General features: G+C 39.1%; 1 protein-coding gene across 7 annotated transcripts in view; it reads right to left on the bottom strand.

Moving 5' to 3' along the window:
* The window catches only part of CSNK2A1 (casein kinase 2 alpha 1), a 55,735-nt gene that overhangs the window by 8,674 nt on the left and 27,429 nt on the right, over nt 1-19,632 (bottom strand). For 6 of the 7 annotated variants that reach the window (XM_082645075.1, XM_082645071.1, XM_082645072.1 and 3 more), the window contains 8 exons: nt 17,055-17,264; nt 14,920-15,031; nt 10,458-10,559; nt 9,893-9,943; nt 7,799-7,858; nt 6,240-6,323; nt 1,371-1,481; nt 374-475 (listed from right to left, as the gene is read on the bottom strand). In XM_082645075.1, the coding sequence (XP_082501201.1) occupies nt 374-475; nt 1,371-1,481; nt 6,240-6,323; nt 7,799-7,858; nt 9,893-9,943; nt 10,458-10,559; nt 14,920-15,031; nt 17,055-17,155 (723 nt within the window). In that variant the 5' untranslated portion in view covers nt 17,156-17,264. Of the gene's footprint in view, nt 1-373; nt 476-1,370; nt 1,482-6,239; nt 6,324-7,798; nt 7,859-9,892; nt 9,944-10,457; nt 10,560-14,919; nt 15,032-17,054; nt 17,265-17,357; nt 17,380-19,632 lie in introns of those variants that run through there. The other variant, XM_082645076.1, reaches the window with a different exon arrangement.

Raw genomic sequence — 19,632 nt, forward strand, 5'->3', positions numbered from 1 at the left:
AAGGTAATATCCTATATTTTAAACTATTATTCTTTGAATTGTAAAATATTTCCTAAAACATGTATATACAAGTATATCTCACAATTAAACAAGCAATGCAAAGGAAAAACTCTAATTTCAATAAGCTAAACCAATAGTTCCCAAGACATCAATCTGAGGATCAATGTCAGGTTGGCCGACAAGTCATTAATTGAAAATTACTCTAGGGTCCCACTCTCAGATTCTAACTTATTAATTTAATAGCTCTCAGGTGTGGGGGGGGGACCAGGCCTCTGTATCTTAGCAAGATCCACTGCAGTTTCTAGTGGGTAAGCAGATCTGGCCGTCACTAGGTAAGACCAGTAAATGTCCTAATAGGAACAACATATATCACCTGATCATAATTGTCATGTCCATGGAAAAATGGCTCCTTCCGGAAGATCATACTTGCCAGCATACAACCCAAGCTCCACATATCCAAACTATAATCATACATCTGCATTAAAGAAAATGTCGTCATCACACATGAAATGACAAGAATGAATCCTGTCACTTCAAATTTTTTTAGAGAAGCTTTTTATTAAAAACAAACCACTCCACTGACTTAAAGTCCAAATACCAAAAACATGTTTTTCTTCTGTGCATTCCCACCCATGCTCCCCCACCCTCTCATTTTAAATCTGTACATACTATTTTGAATGACTTTCTTAACTTATGTAAGAACAACCCAATTGTCAGCCTATGGAAACCTTCTAACGTGTATCTTTTTTTTATTGCATGAATGCTTCAGAATTTAATCTTTAACTTCCCCTACAACAGGATAGTGTTCTGTTTTTCACCATTATAAATAATGTTGTAAAGAATATTTTTATGTATAAAATGTTTTTTGAACTCAGGGTTATATCCTCAAGACCCCAGAAAAGGAATTTCTAGGACAGAGTCTGAACTTTTTAAGGTATCTGATAATAACACCTGGGAGGACTGGGACAGGAAAGGTATTCCCAAGGATTTTGTTTCCGTGAGAAGAGTGCTTTCTTTTCTTTTTTGGTAGAGGGAAGGTCTTTATATCTAGGTATAATTTAAGAAGAGAACACTTTTTTCAGTTTACTTTTAAGGTTGGTTAAATCTAGCTTACAATTCTCAAACTAGCTGTGTGTCTTTCTCTTCAGTTAGGATCAAATGCAGATCTATTCATATTCTACTGACATTATGACAATACAAACGTAAGTTGTGGCAGATGAACTGAAGTGATTCATATTTTACATTCATATAAAAGGGATAGCCATGGATGTGCATAAATGGCCTACTCAAAAGTGCAAAATGACATTTTTTGCAAATTATGTGCAAAATAAACACAAGGGCCAAAATTTTATCTGCCCTCCTCTTCTCACCTGATAGTCTACAAGTAGCTCAGGACCTTTGAAATATCGGGAAGCAACTCGGACGTTATATTCTTGGCCAGGATGGTAAAACTCAGCCAAACCCCAGTCTATTAGCCGTAGCTGAAAGAAAAAGATAATAAATAATGAGTGACTTTATCTTTTAAGTTACCCCTCACACTGCCATTAGAGTACTCTTTTTTTTTTTGGCTGCACTGTGCAGCTTGTGGGATTTTAGTTCCCTGACCAGGGATTAAACCCGGGCCCTCGGCAGCAAGAGCACAGAGTCCTAACCACTGGACCCCCAGGGAATTCCCTAGACTAATCTTTTTAAAAATAACAGCCATGTCACTCTCTATTGAAACCCCTTCAGTGACCACCTATTGCACTTAGGATGAAAATAAAACTTCTTAGCTTGACATACAGGGTTCTCTCCAGGATCTAATTCCTTTGCTCTAGTGAGACTTACAGTTCCTGAAAAATACAATCTCATTCTGTGCTTCTGCAAATTTTTTTTTAGTGATTTTTTTTTAAACATCTTTATTGGAGTATAATTGCTTTACAATGGTGTGTTAGTTTCTGCTTTATAACAAAGTGAATCAGTTATACATATACATATGTCCCCATATCTCTTCCCTCTTGAGTCTCCCTCCCTCCCACCCTCCCTATCCCACCCCTCTAGGTGGTCACAAAGCACTGAGCTGATCTCCCTGTGCTATGCGGTTGCTTGCAAATTTCTTAAACTGCTCATCTGACTAGAATGTCTCCACTATTCAATATAGACTCCTACTGTGGTGAACACCTCATCTTTTGAGTTATTTAAGTTAGCTCCTTTAATGAAGTCTTTTCTAATTATGCAAATAGAAGCAACTATTGTCTTTGATATGCCCCCCCACCCAACCAACCTCAGATAAATTTCTTTAATAGAACCTACAGCTCTTTACTGAATATTTGTTTGCTACCTTTTAAAAAAAGATGGACTGGGGACTTCCCTGGTGGTGCAGTGGTTAAGAATCTACCGCCAATGCAGGGGACATGGGTTCGATCCCTGGTCTGGGAAGATCCCACATGCTGCGGAGCAACTAAGCCCGTGTGCCACAACTACTGAGCCTGCACTCTAGAGCCCTCAAGCCACAACTACTGAGCCTGCATGCCACAACTACTGAAGCCCGTGTGCCTAGAGCCCGTGCTCTGCAACAAGAGAGGTCACCGCAATGTGAAGCCTGCACACCACAATGAAGAGTAACCCGCTTGCCACAACTAGAGGAAGCCTGCGCGTAACGACAAAGACCCAACGCAGACAAAAATAAATAAATAAAATTAATTTATTAAAAAAAAACTGAGTAAAGAAGAAAACGTTTAAAAAAATATGGACGGTAAGATCCTTGAGGGTAGGGACTGTTTTATTCACCTTTGCTAATTTTTAGAATTCAATGTAATGCCCAGTACACAGGAGAAAACCTAAAAATATTTACTGAGTGAATGCAGTAAGAGAAAAGCCACACAAAACAGCTCTTACCAAAATGTATCCTGAAAGTGGAAACAGTAGTAGCAAGGACAAGAGGTAACCTTAGCAACTATACCCCAATTAAAAAAAAAAAAAAAAGGCAACCTATTTGCCCTTTGTGTGCAAACCATGACCAGGATTTGAAGTGTGAGCAGTAGGGTCTGAGTAATGCCTGACTGCTCCAGCACTGTCTCCAAAAGTTCACTGTTAATTAGGTTCAGTGTCTTCTTTTAGTAAACAAAGGGAAATATAACAAAAGGTATGAAAGGAAATATCACTTTTTTTATCATCTTTCTCTTCAACCTCTTAATATCAGTGCTCTAGAGCTGTCCCTGAGCTTCCTGTCTTATCAATAAGTATTCCCAGATGACTATTTCTGGTCTGTGGCTTCACACACAGTATCTCTGCTTCTCCCACTTATACTCTCTAGCCCACACATATCACCAGCCATCTCTCTGTGATCACCTAACAGATATCTCAAAACTAAACCTCTGATAATTCCCTGCAAAACCTGTTTCTCCCACAGATTCCTCCTCCTCTGTTACCTTCCATTTATCCTGTCATTCAGGTCAAAAACTTTTTTTTTTTTTTTTTTTTTGCGGTACACGGGCCTCTCACTGTTGTGGCCTCTCCCATTGCGGAGCACAGGCTCTGGACATGCAGGCTCAGTGGCCATGGCTCACGGGCCCAGCCGCTCCGCAGCATGTGGGATCCTCCCGGACCGGGGCACGAACCCATGTCCCCTGCATCGGCAGGCGGACTCTCAACCACTGCGCCACCACAGAAGCCCCAGGTCAAAAACTTTTCACCCTGGACTCTTGTCTCCCTTCCACCCCAAGTCTAATCTGTCAACAAATCCTGTTGGCTCTACCATATTCTGACCATATCATCACATCCACTGCCCTTGCTCCGGTCCATGCCATCACCAATCTCTGATTTACTGCAATAGCTACTTTTCTTAACTGGTCTACCTTTCACTTTACCCTCAATTCTCCACACAGGAACCAGAATGATCCTTTTAAAAAGTATTTTTATTTAAAAATTATTATAAATTCATAGGAATTTGGAGATGTTCTGTGTACCCTTCACCAGTTCCCTTGATGGTAATATCTTACGTAACTATAGTACAGTATCAAAACCAGGAAACTGACAATTCAGAGACCTTTCTTTTTCAGCAGTTTTACATGCATAAGTGTGTGTATAGTACTACACAATTTTATCACATGTGCAGCTTCATATAGTTTACACCACAAGATAAAGGACATCACCACAGACGTCCTTTGTGCTATACCTTCCTCTCACTTTCTAACCCCTGGTAACCTGTTTTCTAACTCTATCATTTTGAGAGTATTATAGAAATGGAACCATCAGTTTAACTTTTTGAGACTGCTTTTTTTCACTCAGCATGAGACCCATCCAAGCTGTTGCATTATCAATAGTTCTTACTAATTAGTAACAATACTACATGGTATAGGTACACCAGAGTTTGATGAATCATTTATGCACTGAAGGTTTTTGTGTGGACCTAAGTCTTTGTTTCTCTGGGATAAATGTCACTGCTGGATTGTTTATAGCTTTTAAAGAAACTGACAAACTACAAAACAATAGTTTGACATTTTCCAAAATGAGTATGCCACTTGACATTCCCATCAGCAATGTATGAGAGATTGAGTTACCCTGCATCCTTGTCTGTATTTGGAACTGTCACTATTTTTTACTTTAGCTGTTCTAATAGATGCGTAGTGAACTTTTAAATACGCAAGTGAGAACTTACCAACCCTCTGCTCAAATCCTGCAAAACCCGTGTCTTCGGAGAAAAGGCCTGACAGTGATCTTCCAGGTTTTGTATGATCTGGTTCTGTTTATCTCTCTGATCTCCTTTCCTTCCCCTCTTCCCCGTGTTCATTCTATCCCAGCTCTATCCTTGTGCTGTTCCAACACGCCAAGCACATTCTTGTCTCAGGGGTTTGCATCTGCTATATCCTCTTCCCAAGACTGCATGGTTGATTCCCTTCAAGTGTTCTCCAAAACGTCACCTTCCTAATGAAACCTTCTCCTTACCACCTTGTTTAAAACTGCAACACCCTCTGCCACTGCCTATTCCTGTTTTATTTTTTCTTCCACATCACTTTTGGTTTTTTTTGCGGTATGCGGGCCTCTCACTGTTGTGGCCTCTCCCGTTGCGGAGCACAGGCTCTGGACGCGCACGCTCAGCGGCCATGGCTCACGGGCCCAGCCACTCCGCGGCATGTGGGATCTTCCCAGACCGGGGCACGAACCCGTGTCCCCTGCATCGGCAGGCGGACTCTCAACCACTGCGCCACCAGGGAAGCCCCTTCCACATCACTTTTAACTTTCTATCCTACCAGTCTCCCCCAGATGTGAACTCCTATGGACAAGAATTTTTTATCTATTTTTGTCTTACACATATATCCCCAGCCTCCAGAACAATACCTATTACACAGTATGTGCTTAAAAGAATACTAACTGAATGAACAAATCATCTATATCCCCAAAGCCTACAACAGAGAGCCATCACTGCATAAAAGGTGGGCTTGGGTCACCTTAAAAAACAGAAATGTAACACTGCAGCTTTCATTAGAAGTACTTGTAGAGCTCAGGGGCCTCATGATACTTGCTAATAAGCAGCAGCATTTTCTGAATATTTCATCCATTTCACAACTGTACACACTTAATTCTCACAATAACCTAGTGGCATGCAAGACAAATATTACTTGTATACCCACTGTATAGGTTAAAAAAAAAAAAAAAAAAAAAGAGTCAGATGAGGAGAAGGCATTTCCCAAGAGAGTAGTTTTTCAATAAATAAGACTAGAAACCAGGTTCCCTGCCAAAACTAATGTTTTACCCACTACACTAATCTGTTTTCTTTTTGATAGGAATATGAATGAATGATGTTTTAATCATCGTGATTTTTTTAAAAAATTTATTTTATTCTAGTTGATTGACAATGTCATGTTAATTTCTGCTGTAAAGAAAAGTGATTCAGTCATACACATATATACATTCTTTTCCATTAGGGTTTATCACAGGATATTGAATATAGTTCCCTGTGCTATACAGTAGGACCCTGTTATTTATCTATTCTAGAAACTCCCAGTCCATTCTTCCCCCACCACCCCTCCCCCTTGGCATCCAGTTTGTTCACTGTGTCTGTGAGTCTGTTTCATAGATAAGTTCATTAATGTCATATTGTAGATTCCACACTGATTTGTTCATTCATTCATTCATCAGATATTTATTAAGTGCCTAACAGTACCACGGACTATGACAGATGCTAGGAATAAAATGTTAAAGATGGGCTGTTAACTCTATCATGTTGATAAATAAGACTTGTCCATCTATCACTTTACCTTTCTGTGCTCATGATCAATCATGACATTATGCGGCTTTACATCTCTGTGCATAATCCCCATGCTGTGACAATAATCCAGGGCCTGTGGGAGGAACAGGTAAGAAAGGAAAGCGTTAGCTTGTATAAGAGTGATTTTTTAGTTAAAGTCCCTTACGTTTTCCTCCACAGTTTTCCTTCTAGCCTCACAACACTCCTGAGAGTCAAAGTAAGGACAATCACTTCCGCAGGTATTTTTTAGAGACTTGTGCAAACCCATGCGTGGCCTCTAAACTTCAAATCCTGTTCTTGCACAGTTGTTTCAACATCCTTTTTGTTAAAAAGACTCAAAGTGTACACCCATTACATGACTTCCATTTTCTGCCCCTTACCCAAAGCCTGGATTATTTTTACAAACACGAGTCCCTCAAAAGAAGAAAACTGATCTGTACTACAAACCTCGTATTCAAAGAACAGTAATTCTTTAGCAGCTAAGACTATGCAGTAGAAGTCGGCAAACCGCGGCCCATGGGCCACATATGGCCTGCTGCTTGTTTTTGTGAATGCTTAACTGGAACACAGCCACATCTGTTTGTTTGCATGTTGCCTGTGGCTGCTTTCATGCTGCAACATCAGAGGTGAGTAGTGTGAGAAAAGACCTTATGGCCCACAAAGCCAAGTATTTTACCATTTGTCCTTGTAAAGGAGTTTGCCAACTCCTGATTTATGACATCAAACCCAATTTGAAAACCATGTCCAATCTCAAACTAGTGAGTGGCATAACCTCTGGGGCTTGCTAATCCAGGCCTTCAAGTCAGCTGATGTCATTAGCCAAGTTCTTGTCCTTTCTGAAGGGCAACTTGGGTTCCTATGGTTCCCAGGGTTAGGCAAGCATATCCTTAACTTTCGGAAGTCCTGCTTGCCACAAGAATGCACGAGCCAATGGAAAGATCAAATATTTCTGCGGGCCTAGTCTCTTCAGGATACTTCTCAGGTTCAAATGCAGGCTTTATGTCAATCCTCATTTAGTAAGACACTAGGCAACTCTTAGCAATCTTCTTATCTATAAAGCTGATCTTCTGACTACTGGAAGCAATATATTTGGTGATCCCACTTCAGGAATCAAAGTTCATTCTAAATCACCAATCTCTAAGCACAGATTTACATAATCTTTAGGACAATGGCCCTTTGAGGGCTGAGTTAAAGTTTACTGTTTTACTTGTTCAATTTTAAGTAAAATAAAGTACACCAGGAGTTTTTTTTTTTTTTTTTACAAGTTTTGACAATTTAACTGTAACTTTCATAAGAGCAAGATAGAGATTACAAATATTTGTTAAGGAGTCCCACCTCTCTTCTAAATACCCCTTCCAAAGCATTGTAAATTATATTCTTACTAGACCCTTATTCCATAACCTTTATATCAGCATAAGAATTCTGATGCTACTAATTTATTTAAAATTTATATAAACAGACCCCCAAACCCCATATTTTACAAAGTTAACCCACTGGCTTTTCTACAGTCATTTGGATTATTTAACAAAGGGGAGATCTAAAGATATTTAGTATTCAAGGTTCTCTTACCTTCAGAATCTCATACATGTAAAATCGAATATCATAGTCTGTTAACGTCTGGTACAATTGCTGTTAAAGACAAATGCAACATTTGAGCCATGAAACAGTACTGAAAGGAAGGAAATTTCTCATCCTCATTTGTAGTAATTCAAATCAAGACTGGGCTCATTTACCACTGTTCTAAAATCTGTCTGTTCACCAGTCTCTACTTCTCCAATATAACACGAAAGAGATACTTTGGGTCTTTAACTCTATATATAAAAGTGAAGAATTACTTAAGTTCATATTGCTGAAGCTATAATCTACTTTTGGGAACATACCAATTTACATATGCAACATGCACTGATATACATTTGTAGTTTTTCATCTACCTCCAGATCTTCTCATAAAACACATGTGGGCAAACACATAGCCTCCTTAGTAGGGAATTAATTCACCTTTGGCCTAGTTACAGGCACTGCAGATCACCAGTTGGTATGCAGATGGATTGCTGTCAAATCTGCTAAGCCAATTTAACAGAACTGTCCCAATTTGAAAGTAAACTCTGAACATGTCATGAAAGTAAACTCTGAACATGTCATGTATCTTTCCCAGTTTCTAAAGAGTTTCAGACTTAAAAAAAAAAAAAGTACATATCATTAAATGGTCAGTGGTGTCCTCTGACAACATTTTCCTTGAAGTTATCATTCTGATTCTAAAACAATTCTTCTTCCTTTTTTCCTCCACTCAGCAAAAGAATTCACTCATTTATTGATACCTAACATTTCTTTTTTAAAAATTTATGTATTTATTTATTTTTGGCTGCATTGGGTCTTCGTTGCTGTGTGCGGGCTTCCTCTAGCTGCAGCAAGCGGGGGCTACTCTTTGCTGCAGTGCGCGGGCTTCTCACTGCAGTGGCTTCTCTCGTTGCAGAGCACAGGCTCTAAGCACGCGGGCTTCAGTAGTTGTGGCACATGGGCTCAGTAGTTGTGGCTTGCCGGCTCTAGAGCACAAGCTCAGTAGTTGTGGCGTACGGGCTTAATTGCTCTGTGGCATGTGGGATCTTCCTGGACCAGGGCTCAAACCCGTGTCCCCTGCATTGGCAGGCGGATTCTTAACCACTGCACCACCAGGGAAGACCCATATACCTAATGATACTGGCCTGGTGCAAAGGCAAGTCAAATACCTTTACAAGTTAAAACCCAAGAGAGTGCCTACATTCTTCTGTTGTGCTGGAGTTGAGAATTGCTGAAATTCTCCAGAATTTCCAGAAGTCAGAGATATCTGTTGCAGAGGTTTGCGCTTTACCAGAATTTACACTACCCTTCCCCACCCATCTCTTTTTAAGATCTAGAATCCAAAGCTTCTGAGGAATCCTAAGGTATAAGCAAGCAGTCCTTGCTTTTATATATACACAATACATTTCTTCTTGAACTTTGTCATTTTAAAGAGAAATGTCCTAAGGCCAGATCCTGACTAAACATGAGCTGTTGCTTTCATTAAGTATGACATCACTGGAAACTGTCAAACGAATGGTAAACTGTCAAATGGTGAGAAATAAAAGTACTGGTCATTAGAAAGAGCACTAAACAAATAAAAAGGCAAAATACCAAGATATGGAAAGTGAGCATTGTTTATACAAGAGTATGTCTATATTTAAATTTAGCACTGTAAGAGGACTTCCCTGGCAGTCCAGTGGTAAAGAATCGCCTTCCAATGCAGGGGAAGTGGGGTCGATTCCTGGTCGGGGAACTAAGATCCCACATGCCTCAGGGCAACTAAGCCCACATGCCGCAACTACTGAGCTCGGGTGCCTCAACGAGAGAGCCCACGTGCCCTGGAACCCGTGCGCCACAACTAGAGAGAAAACATACACGCCACCAACTAGAGAAGCCCGTGTGCCTCAACGAAGATCCCGCATGCCACAACTAAGACCCGATGCAGCCGAAAGGAAGGGAGGGAGGGAGGAAGGGAGGAAGGAAAGGAAAAAAAATTAGCACTGTAAGGATGAAAAGCTCTTTTTAAGTAAGTTAGAAGGAAGCTCTTCTAACAGTAACATCCCTGAAAGACTTTCTATGTGGTCTAAAAACCCAACAGCTTGAAATGGTTGGTTATATATTATACCTTGAAGTCTGTGTTGTTTACATGTTCAAAAACCAAGGCGGGAGTTCGTGACTAGGGGAAAGAAAAAGAAAACACACATTAGTAACAGCCCTGGCAGCTTTAGTGGGCACAATGTTTGCGGACACTACGTGGTTAATTTGGCAGTCCTTGCCTCAGTAGTAGGAAACCCTCTATTGCTATAAGCCCTCCCCACTCTGATCATCACCACACTTAGGTCATATTGGGGATGGATTTCAAACAGAACACATGGAGCTGAAGTCTCACCAGGCTCTAGGCAGCCCAACAATGCGCCCATCGCCCATCGGCATCGGACCTGAGTTTGCAAAATGGATTAACACATTTCAGTTTCCAGTGCTATCAGTCTCTTAGCCTAGAAGAATAAGAAATAGTCTGTGGGTGGAGATCTCTTTGAAAGAAAGACCCAAGCTAGTTAAGTGGTATAACTGATTAAGCACTTTTAAAGCAGGACTTAATGGTAGAGGGAGGAACAAACAGAGGCCAGTTGTGCTCAGGGTCAAACACCACCTCAGCCCTGGTGGGCCTTACTAGCACCTATTATACTCACCACAGGGTCTTTTACAATGTCTGCCAGTGTGATGATGTTGGGACCACCTCGTAAATTCTCCAAAATCTTTATTTCACGCTTGATTTTCTTCTTCTTTACTGGCTGAAAGGGTAAAAGTACATCATTAAAAAAAATTATTTCAGGATATTTCAACAGGTAATGTAATACATGAATGGCTTACTTATGAGCTCCTTGAAGGAAGGAAATGTGTCAGATTTATCTCTGAATCCCCCTTCTCCTAGCCCTGTACCAGGTACTTTGCAGGTACTTAGCAAATACTGAATTGAAAGAAAAAAAGATTTCCACTCCAAAGACCAAAATTCTGCAGAATTACCATTTAATTCCGACCATCAGTCCTAATGTGTTAACTTTTAAAAACTATACAAACTAGGAATGTAAATGGTAATACTAAGATATATCTAGAAAAATCTTTTTATTAATTAGCATGAAACATGGGGCTCTTTCCATTCCTTTCTCTAAGTCTTATAAACACCCTACAGAAATGAAGGAGATCAGGACCAACAGCAAAGATGGCCACACCATCTTTGTGCAGTATAACCTTTTGGGTTAAATGTGTGCCTAATGTGAATCCTTCTTTCACTGCCTGCTAGCTGTGTGTCTATGGGCAAGTTATATAACCTCTCTAAACCTTTCATTATGGGTAAAACAATCAACAGGAGTACTTATCTCATAATATTATTGCAAGAATCAAATGAGGTACCTGAAAAGACCTCAGAATATGGCTGAGACATAACACATAATATCTATCTAGCCTTATAACCAATATATCCTCCACATTCTTTTATCTTCACCCATCATTTCCCCATCTGCTCTGGTACAGAAATCTCTTTCTTGTTTTTTTTGAGAAGGGCTTCGGTCCAAATGCACCTCCTCTACAAAACCTTCTTTCTAAACAGTCTAAAACAGTGCTGGTCCAAAAGAAATATAATGCAAGCCACATGTGTGTTTTATTTTTTATTGTTTTATTTTTTTGGCCGCGCCTCACGGCTTGTGGGATCTTAGTTCCCACACCAGGGACTGAACCTAGGCTGTGGCAGTTAAAGTGCCGAGTCCTAACCACTGGACCGCCAGGGAATTCCCCACAGGTGTATTTTAAATGTTCTAGTACCCTCATTTAAAAAAATATAAAGAAACAGACAAAATTAATTTTAATAATACATTTTAGTTAACAAAAATATAACCAAAATGTTATCATTTCAACATGTAAATCAATATAAAAAATTACTAATGAGCAATTTCATATTCTTTTTTTTTTGTACTAGGCCTTTGAAATCTGCTGTATTTTATGCTTACAGAATATCTCAGTTTGGACCAGCCATATTTCAAATGCTCAATAACCACGTGTGACCTGTGTCTGCCACACTGGACCAGGCAATCTTTCCTATTGGTGTTGGTCACCTCAGACTACTGACGCACTGCATACGCTTCTTAGAAACTGTTGTTAAGTATATATCATCTCTTCATTAACAAGACTACTGGTTACTAAACTTTGATTATCAACCTGGGTTTTTAAATATACAAACTGTATAGATCTGCTGAATCAGAATCTTGAGAACAGAGCTGGAGATCTATTTTTAGACACTTCTCGGGTTGATATTCCAGATCTAGGAACTATCAAACAATACTGTATAGACTCTTTTAACCTTTTCTTGAGTCCTAAGCACATGGTACAGCAGGAAGCAAGCACATTATGGAAACAGACTGTGCTCAAAACCTGGCTTTGTAGCTGTGTAGCTTTGGGAAAAGCACTTAAGTGTTTCTGAACTTTACACTTGCCTTGCAGAATTGTGATGTAAATACTACAGCTACAAAAGGGCCCAATGCAAAGTAGACAGTCAATAAATGGAAACTGGGAATTCCCTGGCTGTCCAGTGGTTAGGACTCCGAGCTTTCACTGCCGAGGGCCCGGGTTCGATCCCTGGTCAGGGAATTAAGATCCCGCAAGCCATGAGGCGTGGCCCCCCCCAAAATAAAAAAACATATTAAAAGTAAATAAATAAATGGAAGCTGTTTTACTAATAGCGAATTCCACATTTAATTCAATCCATGGCCTCAGCCTTGCTTCTATCAGAACTCACTACACTGGCTAGGAAACAAGCTGATCACAAGTTTTCTATTTGCTTCGACTACCAGTTCTTTCTGATCTGCTGGAGTATCTAGGAGATGTTTCTACTCTCCAGGAACTAATCCATCAATCTCTCTCCTGTTTTCTACTAAATCACTATATCCCAACTGCTGGTTGATGGCAGAAAGCTACTGGTTTACAAAACCTTTATTCTACAGAACCCTTAAAATCTATAAACTTACAAAAGCTAGACAGAGCACGCAGGTCACTTAAATCCTAATTTAATGTGATCAATGCACATTTTGTCTAATAAATGGGGGAAAATTAAAAAATTTAAATATAGTTATGAGTGAACTTAATCTATAATTATACCACGTAGCTACACAGTTACAGTAACATATACAGTACAGTTAGGAAAAGACTGAGCTAGAAAAAAAAATCTTTCCAAACCACCCATCACTCAAGACCATCAATGGCTCCCAACAACCTAGATGAGATAAAAATCATATTTTTCAAGGCTGGAAGGAAATGGAGATGTTATCTTTTCCCAGGCCATCACTAATTTAATCTCCCTTTCCAAGTTTACTTCCTATGTATGATCACATGACAGCTTCCACATGTAACATTTCTCTCACTTATTTCTTCCTCTTTTCTTAATCTTGTGCATTCTAGATTATGCTTCCCTTCCATGCTCCCATGCACACCAATCCAAATCCTTCTCCCACTCAGGGCCTGAAAACAGTTCCAGGGAGCTTTGCCTAACCATCACTATTCTCTTCTGAACTGTAAGACTCACTATTTATGCCTTCAGATGACTCTAAATAATATATCATCTCAGTCTATCATATACTTTTCCATAGGAATATCATTTTACAATTACACAGAACTTCCGTTTCCAAAGTATATATCTATATACAATTTTGTATTTGATCCTGGTAACTCTCATTTTCACAGATGAACCAATATGTCTTAAATAATTAAAAGGACTACCATGGCTAATTACTTTTAGAGTTTGGATTAGAATCCAAATGTCCCTATTTCCAGCCTAGTTCTCTTTCTACACAACATATAAATACTTAAACTTTGGTTCCCGAAAGGTATGCCAAAACAACCCCAGCAAATTCACATGTATTCTGTGGGATTTTTAATTTTTGAGGGAAAACGCCAATTAATACTTGCTGTCTGTCAGTTACTGAGTACACCACCAGCCTGAGGTAGTTCAGTTTCAATATTAGATTGCAATACATTCTCTTTTTAATGGCATATTTTTGTGAAACTGGGTTTTCAGCAGTTGCTGTGACAAAAAGCAAGTATTGTGCAAAAATCAATGTGGAACAGGAAATGAGGCTGCTGGTGTCCAATCTGATTCCAACATTTGAGAAGTTGTGCAGTGACTAACAGGTATACATATCCCAATAGTAATTAATTATGGTTATATAAGAATAAAATAAAATTACTTTTCTCTTTCAACTTATGTGTATAATTTTTTAAATGGCTACCAGTTGAAACATAAATACCTTTTTTAGTTATTTGGACTTAACTACTTAATAAACAAAACTGTATTTCTTTTGGCTTAGGGGTACTGTGAGAGTCACTGAGGCAATATGGGTGCTATAAATTGAGAAAGTCTGGGTCCCTCTGCTTCTCGTGTCAAATATGGAAAAGTTCCTGTGGCAAGGAACTGTATGCTAAGTTCCTGATATATGGCAGTGTACAGTACAGTTATAACTAAATCACAATTTGCATACAGATAGCTCATTGGCCAAATCTGGCCTGCATGGTGTTTTAAAAAACTCGAGCCAACATTTAAAAACCAGGGGAATTAGTATACAAATATAAATGTCTAGCTTCTTTTTGCAAAACAGTACCAAACAACATTAGACTTGCATTGCTGCTGGGCAATCATCAGCTGGAGCTGGAGCACATGCCATAGTACCCATCACTCACATCTTCTAATCATGGGCACTTAAATCAGATTAGCTGCATTAATTAATGTCATCCACCTGTCCTCTAAAAGTCTGCATTTGTGGCTCCTCATCTTTACACAGTAGAGCTAAAAACTCATTGAAAACAGAAGCATGGAATAGAACTAAAAATGTAAGAAATAGGAAATCAGTGTTAGGCAAGATCTAGGACAGAGAAGACTGCATCTTTACTCCCTCCCTCTGCCACAATCTAGCTGTACGATTTGAGTCAAACATTTCTCTTGCTTCAGTTTCCTGATCTGTCAAATGAAGATAATCTCTTCTACCGACTTCAAAGGAGCAATAAAATCAAGGTGTTAAAGCACTCCAAAAACCCTTTCAAGTGCTACTTTAAAAAAAATGTCTAAACTCCAAAAACCTGTGAAGTTATAATCTCTCTTCTTGTACTTACCTTGAGAATTTTAACAACAACTTTTTCATTATTTGTGATGTTGATGGCTTCAAATACTTCACTGTATTTACCTCGGCCTAATTTTCTAACCAACTGGTAGTCATCTTGATTTCTGGGAACAAAAAGAGTCAGTCACAATGATTTAAAAAGTTCAAATTATCAAGCACTAATTCAACTTACAAAACTATAGCCAGTAGAGTAAAAGAAATAAAATGTATTTCAAATAATTCCCAAATTGGTTTCTTTGTATTTTTAAAAAATTTGGCCAATTTAAAATGTGTGTTCCAAATCCTAGAATTAAAAAATTTAAGACTTTCAGTTATTCTTTCAAATCCCAAGTTGTCCACATCTCTATTGACATACCACACGTAGATAGCTTGTATTGGGGTTTGTTATGTATGTTTGTCTCCAACAACAGACAGCTTTCCCTTGGAAAATAATTTTTATATATTCCTGTCCCTCAGTGCCTGGCTCAGTGTTGGCATCTTACAGGAAGTCAATACAAGAATATTTCATTTCAGCCACACTTTGGGAGCAGCCGATTTTTAATGGGTCTCTTTGCAGATAAGTGGCTTTCAAACATATAGGTTTGACCTCCAACTTGCCCTCCAAAGCTCCGAGGACAGTCCACGTAATGAAGTTTGCAAACCACGCCACAGATCATGAACCACAGTTAGGTGTCCCTTCTCCTACTTTTACCCATATTCCAAGACTACTAAGCAACATCAGAGGTGAAAAAGAATAAGGGAAATGCTAACGTTTTTCTCCCTGCCTCTGCTTACAACTTAGAGGAATTTGCTCTAAAGAATGAGAGTCTTTTCAATAAGGCCTAAATGCTATTTACTCCTGCTGGAGACACTGAAAATTCAGTGTAAAAAATGTAAAAAATCAGTCATTCATTTTTCTCAAGCAAAAAAAAAAAGAAAAGTGAATGAACAGAGAAGGTAAAAGGTACTAAGGACAATGGACAATGTAATAATCACGGCAGGTCTAGGGAAGGAAGCTCTTAGCTCTGGTCGAGTTCTTTTCCTGTGGGAGGGCACAGAAAACAAATACAAGCAAGCAAACAGCACCACGCCAAAAACTCAAAAGGGTTGTTTAGTGCCATTTAAGCAGAACTAAGCTCAAAGCACTTAAGTTGAAGAGAGTTGAAATGTCTGCAGTAAAATTCAGGTATTCCTAGAGTCCGAAACATGTGATGTAAGAGGAAAATTGTTAGATTATCAATAATGATAACACTTATTGGCACTGTACCATGGTTCTTGATGGTATCTTTGAAGCACACTGTACCTCCTTGTGCAGAGATAATGTACTTACCGTTAAGAATCATGGCCCAATCAGCATTAAAACACACCCTATGACAAATTTTGAAGACCATTTACATGCTATGAAAATCACAAGTGGACAGATATAAAATGTAGTGTATGGGAGCTGCAGCTTTACCAAGCTTTCAAATTGCTATCTTTTGCATTTGAATATCAAAATAATTTTATCACAAAAGGTACGAGCTGATCAATTAAATACATACTATGTTGGGACAAGAAATGCAAACATCCAAATGAGACTGCACAGAAAATTAGGAGGGCAAACACAGCTGTTCAGGCAGACTGCAACTGTTCAGGATGGAATTTGGGCTGAATTCCACGTTACACATGGCTAGCCTCATGATAAGGGCAAATGTTTTAAGGGTTTAATTTTGCTTCTCATCAGAAAGAGGACACCTTTCTGGAGAACTGTTTTATCCTTCAGTATCATCATGGGACAACATTCTCTGACCTCAAAAATACTTTATGTAAGAGCCTGGTGTTTTCAAAGTCTCTCAAGTATTAATTCTCACCAAACTGCAAAGCCCTTAGCTGAGCAAGCTAATAGATAACTCTTTGTTACCATACAGAATATATACATCGGAGAAAAGAATAAGAGACCGAAATGTTTTTAAAATGGTAAACCCATCAGAACTGTTAACTGACCAAAGCCAATACCCTGTTTCTTTACTGTAGAAGAAAACAAAAATTGCGTTCAATCTTGAGGTTTATAACTGTACAGTCAGGGAAGCTTCCTGTTGTAAATTACGCAACAAATAAACAAGAGTCAGCCCTTTGGGTGAGTACAGTGAAGTAAACGGAAATTATTACCCCCATTCCACCACATGTGACTCGTAATCCCAGTATTCTCGGGGTCTGTGCGTATTAACATCTGTGTAAACTCTGGCCCTGCTTGGCACGGGTCCCGACATGTCAGACAGGTTGGCGGACAAAGCTGGACTTGACGTTTGGAGAGATGGCAATCACTGTGTTGAGAGGCAGCTGGGGGTAAGACCTCGTTTCAGAACTGTTTTCTTCAAACTGCAGAAACAAAACACACAAAGGCCAAGGAACCATTTTTAAAAAGCATATAGGAAGAAAAAAAATCATCCTGAGTAATGGCCTCAAACATACCTTTGGCTCTCCTACATGTTAACCGATGAATATATCCCAACTGTGCCAATCACAGTGTTTCCTGAAACATGGGGAAAAATTAAAACAAAACACCAAAATCCCAAGAAACATACTTAAACCTATACTGGCCCTAATCCTATTCTACAAAGTAGCCTGTTACCTCTTCATCTAAAGTTTGGATGCTCTTTAAAAGATAGCCTGAAAGGGAAGAATGGCATTGTGGATAAGCCCATCAGCACTACTACTATTTATACATTCTACAAAAAGTATTAGCAAGGGATTCCCTAGTGGCGCAGTGGTTAAGAATATGCCTGCCAATGCAGGGGACACGGGTTCGAGGCCTGGTCCGGGAAGATCCCACATGCCTCGGAGCAACTAAGCCCGTGCGCCACAACTACTGAGCCTGCGCTCTAGAGCCCGCGAGCCACAACTACTGAAGCCCGCACGCCTAGAGCCCGTGCTCTGCAACAAGAGAAGCCGCCGCAATGAGAAGCCTGTGGACCGCAAAGAGTAGCCCCCGCTCTCTGCAACTACAGAAAGCCCGAGCGCAGCAATGAAGACCCAACGCAGCCAAAAATAAATAAAATTAATTAATTAATTAATTAATTAAAAAATAAGTAAATAAAAAAACTGGTGGAAGACAGTAATATATATTGGCTGAACTAATGCAGAATTTGATACCGAGGAAAAGCTGGTAAAATTTTACAAATGTGCCTTCTACCAAATCAGTAAACTAAGTCTCCTTCATGTCTTCCCCCCCCCCACCACTCCAATCTCGTTATCTCCATTCTCTGAGATTCCTATAGCATTTGTAGACTCCCTTTACTCTGCATTTAGTTACAAATGTATTGAGGGAACACCTTTCTTCTGTTTGTTTGATGGGACGCTGTCCGATGATGCATAAATCACAGAATAAAGCCAATCATATTTAAAAAAAAGATACTGAGTCTCCAGATGTTATAACCTGAGGAAGACACATCACCCATGCATTTTCTGGCCAAGACTGTGTAACCTCAATCTAATTACAAGGCAAAAGACAAACAGAAAATGAGGAAGCTTCTATTAAAAAATTCAGGGGTAGGGAGTAATACACTGTGCTCTTTAAACATGTCAATATTATAAAAGATAAAGGAAGGCTAAAGGGACATGACAACTAAATACAATGTCCTACTCTAGACTGTATCCTGTACTAGAGGGGAAAAAATGCTATTACAAATACTATCAGATCAAATGACAAAACTGGATTTAGATTAGGTGTATACAAGAATGCACTCACACATGATAAAGCAAATGGGGTAAAATATAACAGTAAGTAAATCTGGGTAAATGGGGATACAGATGTTTCTTTGTACTATTTTAATTTTGTTGAAACATATATTTTTTAAAATTGTGGTAAAATATACATAACATAAAATTTACCAAAATTAACAATGTTTAAGCATACAGTTCAGAGGCATTAAGTACATTCACATTCTAGTACAACCATCACCGCATCCTCCATCTCTAGAAAATTTTCACCATCCCAAACTGAAACTCTGTACCCATTAAACACCAACTCCCTCCTCCCCCAGCTCCTTATACAACCACCATTCTATTTTTCGTCTCTGAGCTTGACTACTCTAGGTACCTCATGTAAGTGTAATTGTAGAATATTTGCCCTTTTACACTTGGCTCATTTCATTTAGCGTGTCTTCAAGGTTCATCCATGTTGTAGTATATGCCAGAATTTCCTTCCTCTTTAAGGCTGAGTATCTCCATTGCATGTATATACCACATTTTGTCTACCCATTCATTCATCAATAGACACCTGGGTTGTTTCCACCTTTAGGCTATTGTGAATAACGCTGCTATGAACACTGCTGTACAAATATCTTCTGGAGTTCCTCCTTTCAATTCTTTTGGGTGGAACTGTGGATCATATAGTAATTCTATCTTTAATTTTTTGAGGAACCAGCACACTCTTTTCCACAGTGGCTGCATCATTTTATATTCCCACCAGCAATGCACAAAGGTTCCAATTTCTCCACATCCTCTCCAGCATTTATGTAATTTTTTTTAATAGCAGCCATCTTAATGGATATAAAGTGGTATCTCACTGTGGTTTTGACTGGTACTTCTGTAATGATTAGTGATGCTAAGCACTTTTTCAGGTGTTTACTGGCCATTTATTTATCTTCTTTGGAGAGATGACTATTCAAGTCCTTTATTTTTAATTTTTTTTTCTTTTGCTTGTTGAGTTGTAGAAGTTCCTTATATATTCTGGATACTAATCCCT

Source organism: Mesoplodon mirus (assembly GCF_964341445.2).
Source record: "Mesoplodon mirus genome assembly, chromosome: 15".
Lineage (NCBI taxonomy): Eukaryota > Metazoa > Chordata > Mammalia > Artiodactyla > Ziphiidae > Mesoplodon > Mesoplodon mirus.